Source organism: Nannobrachium achirus, assembly GCF_963921795.1.
Source record: "Nannobrachium achirus genome assembly, chromosome: 5".
Taxonomy (NCBI): Eukaryota; Metazoa; Chordata; class Actinopteri; order Myctophiformes; family Myctophidae; genus Nannobrachium; species Nannobrachium achirus.
In genome coordinates, this window is record NC_137814.1 from 5,025,495 (window position 1) to 5,038,932 (window position 13,438).

General features: G+C 43.5%; 1 protein-coding gene across 1 annotated transcript in view; it reads left to right on the forward strand.

Annotated features, from left to right (window-relative positions):
- Positions 1 to 1,469: 1,469 nt before the first annotated feature.
- The window catches only part of LOC308286189 (RPA-related protein RADX-like), a gene marked incomplete at both ends in the record, with an annotated part of 28,464 nt that continues 16,495 nt past the window's right edge, over positions 1,470 to 13,438 (forward strand). Inside the window, 8 exons of the mRNA XM_080727149.1 lie at positions 1,470 to 1,487; positions 3,217 to 3,380; positions 4,278 to 4,617; positions 6,352 to 6,478; positions 8,376 to 8,518; positions 9,406 to 9,598; positions 12,017 to 12,125; positions 13,208 to 13,317. Of these exons, the coding sequence (XP_080583275.1) occupies positions 1,470 to 1,487; positions 3,217 to 3,380; positions 4,278 to 4,617; positions 6,352 to 6,478; positions 8,376 to 8,518; positions 9,406 to 9,598; positions 12,017 to 12,125; positions 13,208 to 13,317 (1,204 nt within the window). The remainder of the gene's footprint in view (positions 1,488 to 3,216; positions 3,381 to 4,277; positions 4,618 to 6,351; positions 6,479 to 8,375; positions 8,519 to 9,405; positions 9,599 to 12,016; positions 12,126 to 13,207; positions 13,318 to 13,438) is intronic.

Genomic DNA, 13,438 nt, shown 5'->3' on the forward strand with positions numbered 1-13,438 from the left:
GCAACGTTGAAATGCGGCCGGGTAGAAACGTTGCGTTGCCGCTAATTAGTTCCGCCCCATTCATCTGACTGTAAGAAGGTAGGAACCAAACTGTCTTATTGTAATAGAACCACAAACTGACACAGAGGCAGTTATAGACTATCCTCCTTGTTGACGGTTTGAGTTGAATCATGCGTTCGGTTCTTCTCCTGTCTGCACTATACAGTCAGTTGACGCTTTTAAAAGGGGACTAAACACTAAAGACCTTTCTTTTTAATAAGGCATTTATTTGCCTAGAAGGACCTTTTGGTTTTGGATGCCCTTTGTGCTTTTGTTTTAACCCTTTTTTTGGGTGACCAAATGTGCTTTTAAATCTTCCATGAGATGTGTTTAATTAGGTGCACTGTTCTTAATTTACGGATTTAACAGTTTTTACCATGTTAGTCCTTTTTATTAATCTTTTGTTGGCTTTGTTTTGCTTTTGCTTAGTTTTTTGCCATTTTAATGTAGCACTTTGAGATTTGTTTCAAATAAAGTGCGTTACAAATAAAACGTATTGTTATTATTATTATTGCACTGCACTCCCATAGAGTTATAATAAGAGTGCACTCCCTGTGCTGCGCCAAATTTTAAAACATCAACATCCGGTCGGCGCTCAAGCAATGCGATGATTGGCTGGCTCGCATGCGCCAGTCACGCTAAGCATTCTGGATGAAGTAGTCCTCCTACTCTTGTTTAGCACTGCTAAATGTGCTAAATATAGTGGGGAAGACTACATCACCCAGAATGCTTAGCGGCAGACGTGACGCCATCAAACCGCGGTTGCGTTGTTGCTGTGGCGGATGTGTTGCCAACCTAGAGGATTTGTCGCTAGATTTAGCTACTTTCCAGACCCCCCTAGAGACTTAATTAGTGAAAAGCTTCTAGAGACAAATCTAGCTACTTTTTCTGCTGATTTGGGGACACATATTATTTACAGGAGCCAGAGATAAAACCCTATTTTTCCTTCCTTTTCCATCGCTCTGCCTCCATTTGCTGCTTGCCTGCTCCTCAGTGACACACAAACGCACACGCCGCATCTCTTTCTCTCTCTACTGGTACTGCCGCCGTGCAAAAAAATACAAAAACTCAAAATATTACCTTAGAAACGTGCACGCGCATCTGTTCACATGCACGCGCTTTTGTGTGCACGTGCGCGCAGCGCGCGTGCACCCCACCCCTAGCGACTTCTAGCTACTTCTGGGAGAAGCACTAGCTCCTTCTGTTACTGGGGAGTTGGCAACACATCATGGTACGAACAGAACAACACTGAGAAAAGAGAGAGAAAACTACTTGTGAGTCGTGTTTGGTGCTAAAAACTAAACAACAAACGTATAAACTAAACGTGTACGTTGTATGCATGTTTGTGTGTGCGTGTGTTACTGTAGAACTACACATAGATACCTGTAACCTGCAGGAGAATTATAATTCTACACTACTGAGTTGTCAACATGGAGAGAACCTTCCAGGTATGTTCCAACTTCCATACAACTTCAACGTTTTCAGGCCAGGGACCCCTTAGTTGAGAGAGAGATGAAGCAGGGACCCCCACAACCTGTTCATAGATTCCATATTGTTTCATTATTCAGGTGGTTTGTACACTCTAAGGGGTCTTCCATGTTTTCAGGAGAGAGAGAGATGAAGCAGGGACCCCCACACAACCTGTTCATAGATTCCATATAGTTTCATCATTCAAGTGGTTTGTACACTCTAAAGACAGGGGTCTTACATGTTTTCAGGAGAGAGAGAGATGAAGCAGGGACCCCCACACAACCTGTTCATATTAGCCGCAAATTGCAACACTAGATTTTTTAATAATCTGATTTTTTTGCTATCTGATTGTATTAAACAACGTCAAACTCACCAATATTGCGGCTCTATGGAAAGCTTGGAATTTACTCTTTCTATCTGCAAAGTGTTTGTTTCAGAAAAATCCACCGTAGACATGTTATGAGCCAGTTTCTATCAATAACTTTGGTTCAGGTGATTATTTTTTCAAAGTCCTGGAGTTTGGAAGCGCTCGTGGAAAATCGCTCAACGGTTCTGTGACCACATGGTTCTAAATGTCACATAATGCAGGAGGCAGCGGGACGTTGCCTTATGGAAGACGAGCGCTTCCGAAGTTCAACACTTAGAAAATAAACCATGTCTGCTCGGATTTCTTGACAGAAAATAAATCATAACATGTTTACGGTGGACTTTTCTGAAACAAACACTTTGCAGATAGCAAGAGTAAATTCCAAGCTTTCCATAGAGCCGCAATATTGGTGAGTTTGACGTAGTTTAATACAATCAGATAGCAAAAAAAACGTTTTGATGCATTGGCTGCCTATGGGAGGTATTGCAACCCTAGATTCATCCGATTATTACAAAATCTAGTGTTGCAATTTGCGGCTATGTTCATATATGCTGCTCAAAGAAATGAAGTGAACAAAATGTTCCCTTCATTTCTTTGAGCAGTTATAGTTTAATGGTTTGACAGCACACGATCATCAGTGTATTTTGGATTCATGTCAATTTGTGTTTTCAGATATTTAACCACTTGAACCGTCAATACTTAATAAACGTGGCCTTTCACTCTGTACTTAGTCTACTCTTTTTCCCCTCTACACCATGGACGCTAGGGTTCAAGTTGTTAATAAAGGATTGGAAAAATATTAAATATTATTTCTCTTAACCCTCCCTCCCCCCAAGCTATTAGTCCTAAACGGCCATGTTGAGAACCAACACAGGTGTTTCAATTTGTCTGATTGATATTGAACTTATGTTCTACGCCAATCAGAACACCTGTGTTGGTCCTCAACATTTCTTTTTTTTTTTTAATTTTTATCCCACGATTTGTAACCCATTTTTTTTCAGCCAGTGCCAATTGCCAATGTAATCCTGGGCTCTGCTCTCCCTCTGCCGCGCCTGGGGAGACAACGGACTGACCTCATGCTTCCTTCTATGCATGACTAGTCCAAGTTGCTTCTTTTCACCTGACGGGGGATTTCCCCGGTTTGGACGTAGCGCGTGGGAGGAACATGTTGTTCCTTTCCCCTCCATCAGGCGCCCCGGCTGGCCAGGTGGCAGGCATTATAGAGACCAGGATTACTGTATTTTTTTGTGAGGGTGTCTACCCTAGGAGACAAGGGGAGAACATGCAAACTCCACACAGAAACTCATCTCATGAATAATTAATTCCTCCATCCATTCCAGGCTCCAGCAGGTAATCCAGGGTCCTTCCTGCAGCGCTGGCTGGGTTCCAGTCGCGGTGGTCCTCTGCGTACGGAGCCTGGTGGTCCTCTGCGTACGGAGCCTGAGCAGCAGGTCCCTGTGGCCGTCATCGGCCTCCACCGATACCTGGCCCCTCCTCAGACTCGGTACGTCAACAATCATTACACAATCGTCTACTCTAATTGCAATCAGGTGTGTTGCACCAAATTCTGGGCCCTGGGTACAAGGATTCACTGCGGGCCCCCGCAAAATTATTTTGTGCTTTAACTATTGAAAAATAGCAGATATAAAGCTCACAGCATGGCACCGAGTGTCGCTCTGCAAGCTTGTAGATCTGCTATTTTTGAGTCTTTGAATATTTCAAATCCTTCTTAGGTTTTTTTTTGGAAAAACCTGTGTTTGTGGTGCTCAAGCCTTTTAAAGTGTAGGACCCCCAGAATGATATCTATTTGGTCACGGACCCTCATCTCAAAATATTTAGTTCCAGGGACCCCCCAGAAGCAATATTTTAGTTACAAATGTTCGCTTAAAAAGTACATATATTCAAAGATTTTCACACATTTTGAAAAATAGCAGATCTACAAGCTCGCAGAGTGGCACTCGGTGCCGCGCTGTGAGCTTGTATATCTGCTATTTTTCAATAGCTAAAGTATAAAATAATGAAGGCCCCTCCCTCCACCTTGGGCCCCAGTAACTCAGTCCCGAATTAGTCCGAATTTAGTTAGGGTTAGGTTTTAGGGTTAGGTTTAGGCATAGTTTTACTGAGGTTACTGAGGTTAGGGTTAGGTTTAGGCATAGTTTTACTGAGGTTAGGTTTAGGCATAGTTTTACTGAGGTTAGGGTTAGGTTTAGGCATAGTTTTACTGAGGTTAGGGTTAGGTTTAGGCATAGTATTTTTCACCAGGTTAACATTCACCAGATTCTGACTAATGGGATGTAGGACTAGTCGGAACAATGGCACCAAAATGACTTAACCCTACATTTTTCACAGTTATTTATTTGTATGAAAAATATTAATCGTCAACTTTAAATGTTTCTCAAAGCCCTATGAAGCAGCAGCAGCAGCAGGCCGACTCCGCCCACTCCCACTGCTACGACGTGACGCTGACGGACGGCGCGGTTCGGGCGAAATGCGTCCTGCACGCCAGTCTGAACCGTCTGGTCCAGACCAACGCGCTCCGCAGCGGCGTCGACGTCGTCATCATAGAGTCTCGCTTCGTCTACGACGAGAGGAGGATGGGCCAGGGTCACGTGTGTGTGACCAAGCTGGCGGTCTGCGCTGCTTCGTCCTCCGTGCTGCTGCCCGCCGTGGCAGACGTGACCTCGCTCCCCCTGGTGGCGGCCAGAGGGGGCGGCGGCGGCAGTGGGACGGCGGCGGCGAGGGTAAGGCCTGGCTGTAGCGAATATTATAATAATGGCAAATTATTTGACATAATCGCAATTATTTTCTGATAATCGTCATACTCGTTCACGTTAAAAATATATGTTCAAACATAGTGGAAATAGCAGATCTACAAGCTCACAAAACGTCGAATCGCGATGCGTTGTGAGCTTGTAGATCGGCTACTTCCACTATCGATGTTCTTTTTAAAGTGTTAAGTTGTCAAATATGTCCTTCACGTTTTTCATGAACCTCTCTTTGTATACTTAGGTCATGTGTCATACTGTATCTGCCATGTGCAACTTCAAAGCCTACAAGCCAAACAGAAATGTATTTGCCACAGCGACAAAAACACAATGAAATCGTTAATCTCAATTATTTGATTGACAATTAATCGTCATGTATAATGTCATGATCTTGACAGCCCAAAGAAGCATGATGTGTGTTTTGTTTGTTTTTTCTCTGAAAACTGACATTTGTTGGAGAAAGCCTAAGGTCTTAAAGCTATATTTAACTTTCAAAACAACTTACTTTTTGTGTTTTTTGTGGACAGATGTTTTAATTGAATCTATGATGGGTAAAATGGAGTTTGAAGTTATAATGGGTTTCTATAGGAATGTTCTGAAATTAATATCAAATATCTAATTACTGAATGAAGAAATTAGAATCTGTCCTGGCTGTTCCCAAAAGCCTGATTAGACGATAACATGAAAAAAAGTTTTTTTGAAAGTGGAATATCCCTTTAACGGGTGAAACGCTGTGGTGTGTAGCAGGCTGTGCAGTAGGGGTGTAACGATACAGTAACTGAATAGAAAAATCGATTTTAATTTGCAATGATCTACTATATTGTTTGCAAAAGCAAAATATCATACCGTTTTGGCTTTGTATCGTATCGTATCGTTTTAAAATACGGTAATCAGTATCGAATCGTTTTGCAATGCAAATAATTGATTGTATGGAAACTAAGTATTTGTGCCTTGTATTTGACAATTTTAAGAGGGAAAATGAAAAAGAGAGGTTTAATTACCTTTCCATTCCATATAGTTATCTTGGTCTATGGATAAATGTGTGTAATCTCTGTGTTCATGTCAAGGTGGGTTTGTCCATTTTTTACACATTTTACACAGATTTCTTTGCTAAATAGTTACTATATCGATTTTAAATCACTGAATCGAAACGTATCGTACTATCGCCATGAATGAACCAATATTGTCCATGTAGGCTAGCACAGGGTTCCCCAATTAGTTTTCCCCAAGGGCCGAATTATGTCTTGGGTACCAAGCCGAGGACCACAGCATTGCATGAGGCGACGGTGGCGTTCCCGCTACTCCAGCGACAGTTTTCATCGTTGTCGGGTGAAAACCTTGTATGTCCAAAACCGTTCCTTTTTGAATTTATCATTTTAAAAATGATTTAAACTAGTGAAAACAGCCGATCTTTGTAGATTCTGCTGTTTTCACTACTTTTGTGCGACGGCCTTGTATGATTTGCGAAAGAACGTACAAATTTAGAGATACGAGGTTTCCACCCGACAACGTATATACTAGTGTTGTTGCTGCTCTTATGCCACCATTATTACTGGGGTTGGTGGGGGCCAGACAGTAGCCCCCCGCGGGCCGCAAATGGCCCGCAGGCCGCCTATTGGGGAACCTTGATGTAGCATATCGTCAACCATGTATCGTGATGCGTATCGTATCGTTGTTAACATGTATCGTTATTACACCCCTATTGTGCAGCTTGACTCCACGCCCCTGCAGCTGAGCAGGAAACACTACCTGGCCCTGTGGAATGACGAGGACCCCGAGGGCAGCGTGTGGCGGGGGGCTTCACATGGAGGACCCCTGCCTGACGTGGTCCTGGACGGTGAGATGATGACGTGAACCAACATACAGGATACATGATCAAACAAGTTCAATTGGAAGCCATGACGCAAATAAATGACCTGCATGACAACATTGGAACTGGAACAAGAAAGAGATATTTAGAGCTAGTTAACACTGTTACTGAACAAACACTCTATAGCAACGATTACTGTCACAATATAGAGCTATTTAACACTGTTACTGAACAAACACTCTATAGCAACGATTACTGTCACAATATAGAGCTATTTAACACTGTTACTGAACAAACACTCTATAGCAATGATTACTGTCACAATATAGAGCTATTTAACACTGTTACTGAACAAACACTCTATAGCAACGATTACTGTCACAATATAGAGCTATTTAACACTGTTACTGAACAAACACAATATAGCAATGATTAATGTCACAATATAGAGCTATTTAATACTGTTACTGAACAAACACTCTATAGCAATGATTACTGTCACCATATACAGCTGTTTAACACTGTTACTGAACAAACACTATAGCAATGATTACTGTCACAATATAGAGCTATTTAACACTATACTGAACAAACACGATATAGCAATGATTACTGTTACAATATAGAGCTATTTAACACTGTTACTGAACAAACACTCTATAGCAATGATTACTGTCACAATATAGAGCTATTTAACACTGTTACTGAACAAACACTCTATAGCAATGATTACTGTCACAATATAGAGCTCCATTACTGTTACAATATAGAGCTATTTAACACTGTTACTGAACGAACACTCCATGCTACTTTTATGTGCCATTGTATTATGATCAAGTAGGGTGTTAATTCATGAAACATTACTAAAAGTGTAAAACATAATGAAGATAAGATGTTCCTTCCGACAGACTGTCTGGATCTGCATTTGTAGAATGGGTGTAGTGTGTTTTTGAAAGAAATCCTCATTGTTGCGTTGTGTTCTGCTGTGTGTTTCCTTCATCAGTCTCTAAGCTCATCCTGTTGTGTTGTGTTCTGCTGTGTCTTTCCTTCATCAGTCTCTAAGCTCATCCTGTTGTGTTGTGTTCTGCTGTGTGTTTCCTTCATCAGTCTCTAAGCTCATCCTGTTGTGTTGTGTTCTGCTGTGTGTTTCCTTCATCAGTCTCTAAGCTCATCCTGTCCTGTTGTGTTCTGCTGTGTGTTTCCTTCATCAGTCTCTAAGCTCATCCTGGTGCGTTGTGTTCTGCTGTGTGTTTCCTTCATCAGTCTCTAAGCTCATCCTGTTGTGTTGTGTTCTGCTGTGTGTTTCCTTCATCAGTCTCTAAGCTCATCCTGTTGTGTTCTGCTGTGTGTTTCCTTCATCAGTCTCTAAGCTCATCCTGTTGTGTTGTGTTCTGCTGTGTGTTTCCTTCATCAGTCTCTAAGCTCATCCTGTTGTGTTGTGTTCTGCTGTGTCATTCCTTCATCAGTCTCTAAGCTCATCCTGTTGTGTTGTGTTCTGCTGTGTCATTCCTTCATCAGTCTCTAAGCTCATCCTGTTGTGTTGTGTTCTGCTGTGTCTTTCCTTCATCAGTCTCTAAGCTCATCCTGTTGTGTTGTGTTCTGCTGTGTCATTCCTTCAACAGTCTCTAAGCTCATCCTGTTGCTGTGTGTTCTGCTGTGTGTTTCCTTCATCAGTCTCTAAGCTCATCCTGTTGTGTTGTGTTCTGCTGTGTGTTTCCTTCATCAGTCTCTAAGCTCATCCTGTTGTGTTGTGTTCTGCTGTGTCATTCCTTCATCAGTCTCTAAGCTCATCCTGTTGTGTTGTGTTCTGCTGTGTCTTTCCTTCATCAGTCTCTAAGCTCATCCTGGTGTGTTCTGCTGTGTGTTTCCTTCATCAGTCTCTAAGCTCATCCTGGTGTGTTCTGCTGTGTGTTTCCTTCATCAGTCTCTAAGCTCATCCTGGTCAGAGAACTGGAGTCCATGGCAGGCATCCAGAGCAGACTGCCTCCCATCCTGGTCAGGATCCTCCAGAAGTCCAGGCTGAGGTATTACGGAAGGTCTGGACACAAGATCGACTACCCCTACCAGGTGAGCTGCACGGAATGGAACCAAAGAGTGTTTCATTTCACACCCATTAAGACCAGAGGCCCATTCTACCAATGCCTTCTAAATCAGTAGTTCTCAAACTTCTTCTAGTCAAGGACCCCCAAAATGATATGTATTTGGCCACGCAGGATTTCTCTAAAAAGTTAAAATAACAGATGTACAAGTGCGTCTGTGAGGCACGAAGTGACCGACTGTTCGAAATCCTAGTTTTTTTTTAATGAATTTTTATATTACTTTATATACATGGATCTCCATATATGGGTATCAGGGGTCTCCATATATGGGTATAACTAGTCCGATATACATCACTGGCTAGATGGCCCAGACATGGCGCGACCTCACCCTTTAGGGCGAGGTCGATTTTCATCCTTAGGCGTCTTACTGGTATTACATTATATTATTATATTACCAGTAAGATAAGCGACCGTCAGGTCACATGTATTCACGCTTTGCGTGATTTTAGGGCAAAATCTGTAGGAGAGGTGTCCAAAACTGTGTTTGAAAAAATCTGCCTGATGGTGGCGCTAAATAGGACAGATCCATGTTGATGGCATACTGTGTACCGCTTTGCGTGATTTTAGGGCAAAATCTGTAGGAGCAGTGTCCAAAAATGTGTTTTGCAAGAATCGGCCTCATGGTGGCGCTAGAAGAGGGCCATGTGAGAAATGAGGGGTGGAGGTTGTGGTTTGGCAGCAAAGGAGTTTGTGTCCAAAGTTTGGCATGGATAGGGGCGCAACGGTGGCGGAGATATGAGAAGGGGGAAAAGTGTGACGTGACAGACAGACTAACAGCCGGTGGAGGTTTTGATTTTAACTGCGACTTGACGGTCACAATAATATATTATGATTGATCATTGTATTTTATTGCAGGCCTACTTCGAGGTGGCGGATCACAGTGGCATCATGTCCCTGGTGCTCTGGAATGAGCTGTGCCCTGAATGGTACCAGAGGCTGGCTGTGGGGACGGTTCTCTACCTGCAGGGATACACGGTGAAGGACAGCTACGCACAGAGGTCCAGGCCGCAGATGCAGCACCACCGCATCAGGATCTTCCAGGCAGCAGGTACTCATGCATGGGAGAAAGCTCTCAGTAGGTCTGTCACAATTATTACATAATCGTCTAATCGTGATTATTTGACATTATCGCAATTATTTTGTCATAATCGTCATAATCGTGAATGTTGAAAAAATGTCAGAAATAGTGGAAATAGCAGATCTACGACGCGTTGTGAGCTTGTAGATCGGCTATGTCCACTATCAATGTTATTTCTTTAAGTAGTAAGTTGTCAAATATGTCAGTAATTTCTTTGTATATTTAGGTTATGTGTCATATCTGCCATGTACAACTTCAAAGCCTAAAAGCCAAACAGAAATGTAATTGTCAATGACAAAAACACAATTAAATCGTTAATCGCCAATTATTTGAGTGACAATTAATCGTCATGTAAAATGTCATATCGTGACAGCCCTAACGTCATGCATGGGAGAAAGCTCTCAGTCTTTCAGTCAGCAGGTACTCATGCATGGAAGAAAGCTCTCAGTCTTTCAGTCAGCAGGTACTCATGCATGGGAGAAAGCTCTCTGTCTTTCAGTCAGCAGGTACTCATGCATGGGAGAAAGCTCTCTGTCTTTCAGTCAGCAGGTACTCATGCATGGGAGAAAGCTCTCTGTCTTTCAGTCAGCAGGTACTCATGCATGGGAGAAAGCTCTCTGTCTTTCAGTCAGCAGGTACTCATGCATGGAAGAAAGCTCTCTGTCTTTCAGTCAGCAGGTACTCATGCATGGGAGAAAGCTCTCTGTCTTTCAGTCAGCAGGTACTCATGCATGGGAGAAAGCTCTCTGTCTTTCAGGCAGCAGGTACTCATGCATGGAAGAAAGCTCTCTGTCTTTCAGGCAGCAGGTACTCATGCATGGAAGAAAGCTCTCAGTCTTCCAGTCAGCAGGTACTCATGCATGGGAGAAAGCTCTCAGTCTTCCAGTCAGCAGGTACTCATGCATGGAAGAAAGCTCTCAGTCTTTCAGGCAGCAGGTACTCATGCATGGAAGAAAGCTCTCAGTCTTCCAGTCAGCAGGTACTCATGCATGGAAGAAAGCTCTCAGTCTTTCAGGCAGCAGGTACTCATGCATGGAAGAAAGCTCTCAGTCTTCCAGTCAGCAGGTACTCATGCATGGAAGAAAGCTCTCAGTCTTCCAGTCAGCAGGTACTCATGCATGGAAGAAAGCTCTCAGTCTTCCAGTCAGCAGGTACTCATGCATGGAAGAAAGCTCTCAGTCTTTCAGGCAGCAGGTACTCATGCATGGAAGAAAGCTCTCAGTCTTTCAGGCAGCAGGTACTCATGCATGGAAGAAAGCTCTCAGTCTTCCAGTCAGCAGGTACTCATGCATGGAAGAAAGCTCTCAGTCTTTCAGGCAGCAGGTACTCATGCATGGAAGAAAGCTCTCTGTCTTTCAGGCAGCAGGTACTCATGCATGGGAGAAAGCTCTCAGTCTTCCAGTCAGCAGGTACTCATGCATGGGAGAAAGCTCTCTGTCTTCCAGGCAGCAGGTACTCATGCATGGAAGAAAGCTCTCAGTCTTCCAGTCAGCAGGTACTCATGCATGGGAGAAAGCTCTCAGTCTTCCAGTCAGCAGGTACTCATGCATGGGAGAAAGCTCTCTGTCTTCCAGGCAGCAGGTACTCATGCATGGAAGAAAGCTCTCAGTCTTCCAGTCAGCAGGTACTCATGCATGGGAGAAAGCTCTCTGTCTTCCAGGCAGCAGGTACTCATGCATGGGAGAAAGCTCTCAGTCTTCCAGTCAGCAGGTACTCATGCATGGGAGAAAGCTCTCTGTCTTCCAGGCAGCAGGTACTCATGCATGGAAGAAAGCTCTCAGTCTTTCAGGCAGCAGGTACTCATGCATGGAAGAAAGCTCTCAGTCTTCCAGTCAGCAGGTACTCATGCATGGAAGAAAGCTCTCAGTCTTTCAGGCAGCAGGTACTCATGCATGGAAGAAAGCTCTCAGTCTTCCAGTCAGCAGGTACTCATGCATGGAAGAAAGCTCTCAGTCTTTCAGGCAGCAGGTACTCATGCATGGGAGAAAGCTCTCAGTCGCCACCACGAATTTGGATTGTCTTCTATGGCAGTGGTTCTCAACCTTTTCAGGCCGTGACCCCCAAAATATAATTAATTAAATTAACTAACTAAATTAACTAATTAAACTTTGTCCAAATTGTCAAATATTAGAGGCAGAAATTGTGAAAATAGCAGATCTACAACCTCACAACGCCCCCCCCCCCCCCCCCCCCCCCCCCGACACACACACACACACAACAGTATAGGATCTTGTTGTCCCCCAGGCCCACCCCAACGTAATATCTTTGTGTGTGTGTGTGTGTGTGTGTGTGTGTGTGTGTGTGTGTGTGTGTGTGTGTGTGTGTGTGTGTGTGTGTGTGTGTGTGTGTGTGTGTGTGTGTGTGTGTGTGTGTGTGTGTGTGTGTCAGAGATGGGTCTGAACACCTACAGTCCCACAGCTACCATCACGGTGGTCCCTCCCAGGTGTGTCCCTCCTCAGTGGGGTCTTCCTGATGTGGCCTACAGGTTCACCAGCAGGTAATTGATGAACCCCCTCCTCCTCCTCTCATCCCAAATACCCCCAAAATAACCATATCTTAACTGGGGACCCCCCCCCCCCCCCACCCACCCTGACAAGAGTTGAGGCATTACATTTTGTATAACACGGTTCTATTGTGGAAATAGCAGTTCTACTAGTTGTTTTTTTTTTCATGATTCTGAATCCATTGCAAGCATTTGTTTTGCACGGAGAAAAAAAAACATTCCTTGGGGTAAAGGCAGCTCCCACACAACTGTGAAAAGTGATGACTCATCACTAAACCATAGTTTTGTGGGGCCGTTATTAGCGCAAGGAATGGTTTTTCGTGCAAAACAAATGCTTGCAACGGATTAGCCTAACCCTAACCCTCAGAATCATGAAAAACCCCTTGGTTTGACCCCTCACATGCTACTTAAAGCATAATTATTTTGGTGTGTTTTGTCCTGTATAGTTAATTTAATGGGACCCCGACTTTCAGCAGCTGTCAAGGATTCTCCTAGGGAAACTGAATTTCAGTCTTTGTGGGATGTGTTACTAGACACATTGGTGAAGACATTTTTTGGTAAAGAATTTATTCCAGGATTTGACACTATTTCTGAAGATATCCCCTGACTATTTGATTCATTTAAGAGAGGAGTTTAGTTTTGTAGCTACACTGGTTTTACCACCAGCAGGCGTTATGCCCACATGTTGTTCATGTTTTGTTTCTCCATTCCTAGATCTTTAAACAGTGGTGTGATGATGTTTTTTTACGCAAATGTTTACTATAGCACTTTGAGATTTGTCCAGATGTGAAGTGCATAATAAATAAAATGCATTATTATCATTATTATTACGCTATTATTATGATTTTAGCATCGGCTATTAAAAAGTCTAACAGCACTGCAAGCTTGTAGATCTGCTATTTTAGAATTGAAAAATCTTGAAATTGTTAGAAAAATGTTGAATAATTTCGAATTGGGCACTACTGGTTTAGAAGGCATGTGTTGAAGGTCTTGTGTGTGCGTGTGTGTGTGTGTGCGTGTGTGTGTGTGTGTGTGTACGTGTGCGTGCGTGCGTGCGTGCGTGCGTGTCCTCTCAGGTCAGACCTGGACAGTGTGCCCGGTGGCGGTGCCTGTGATGTCATTGGTCTGGTGATGTTTGTCAGCAGAGTGGAGAGAGTGAGGGAGACCAAGGCTAAAGGGAGCGAGGGTGAGAACTGGGTTCATGTTTACACCTCTTTAGAGAGTGAGGGAGACCAAGGCTAAAGGGAGCGAGGGTGAGAACTGGGTTCATGTTTACACCTCTTTAGAGAGTGAGGGAGACCAAGGCT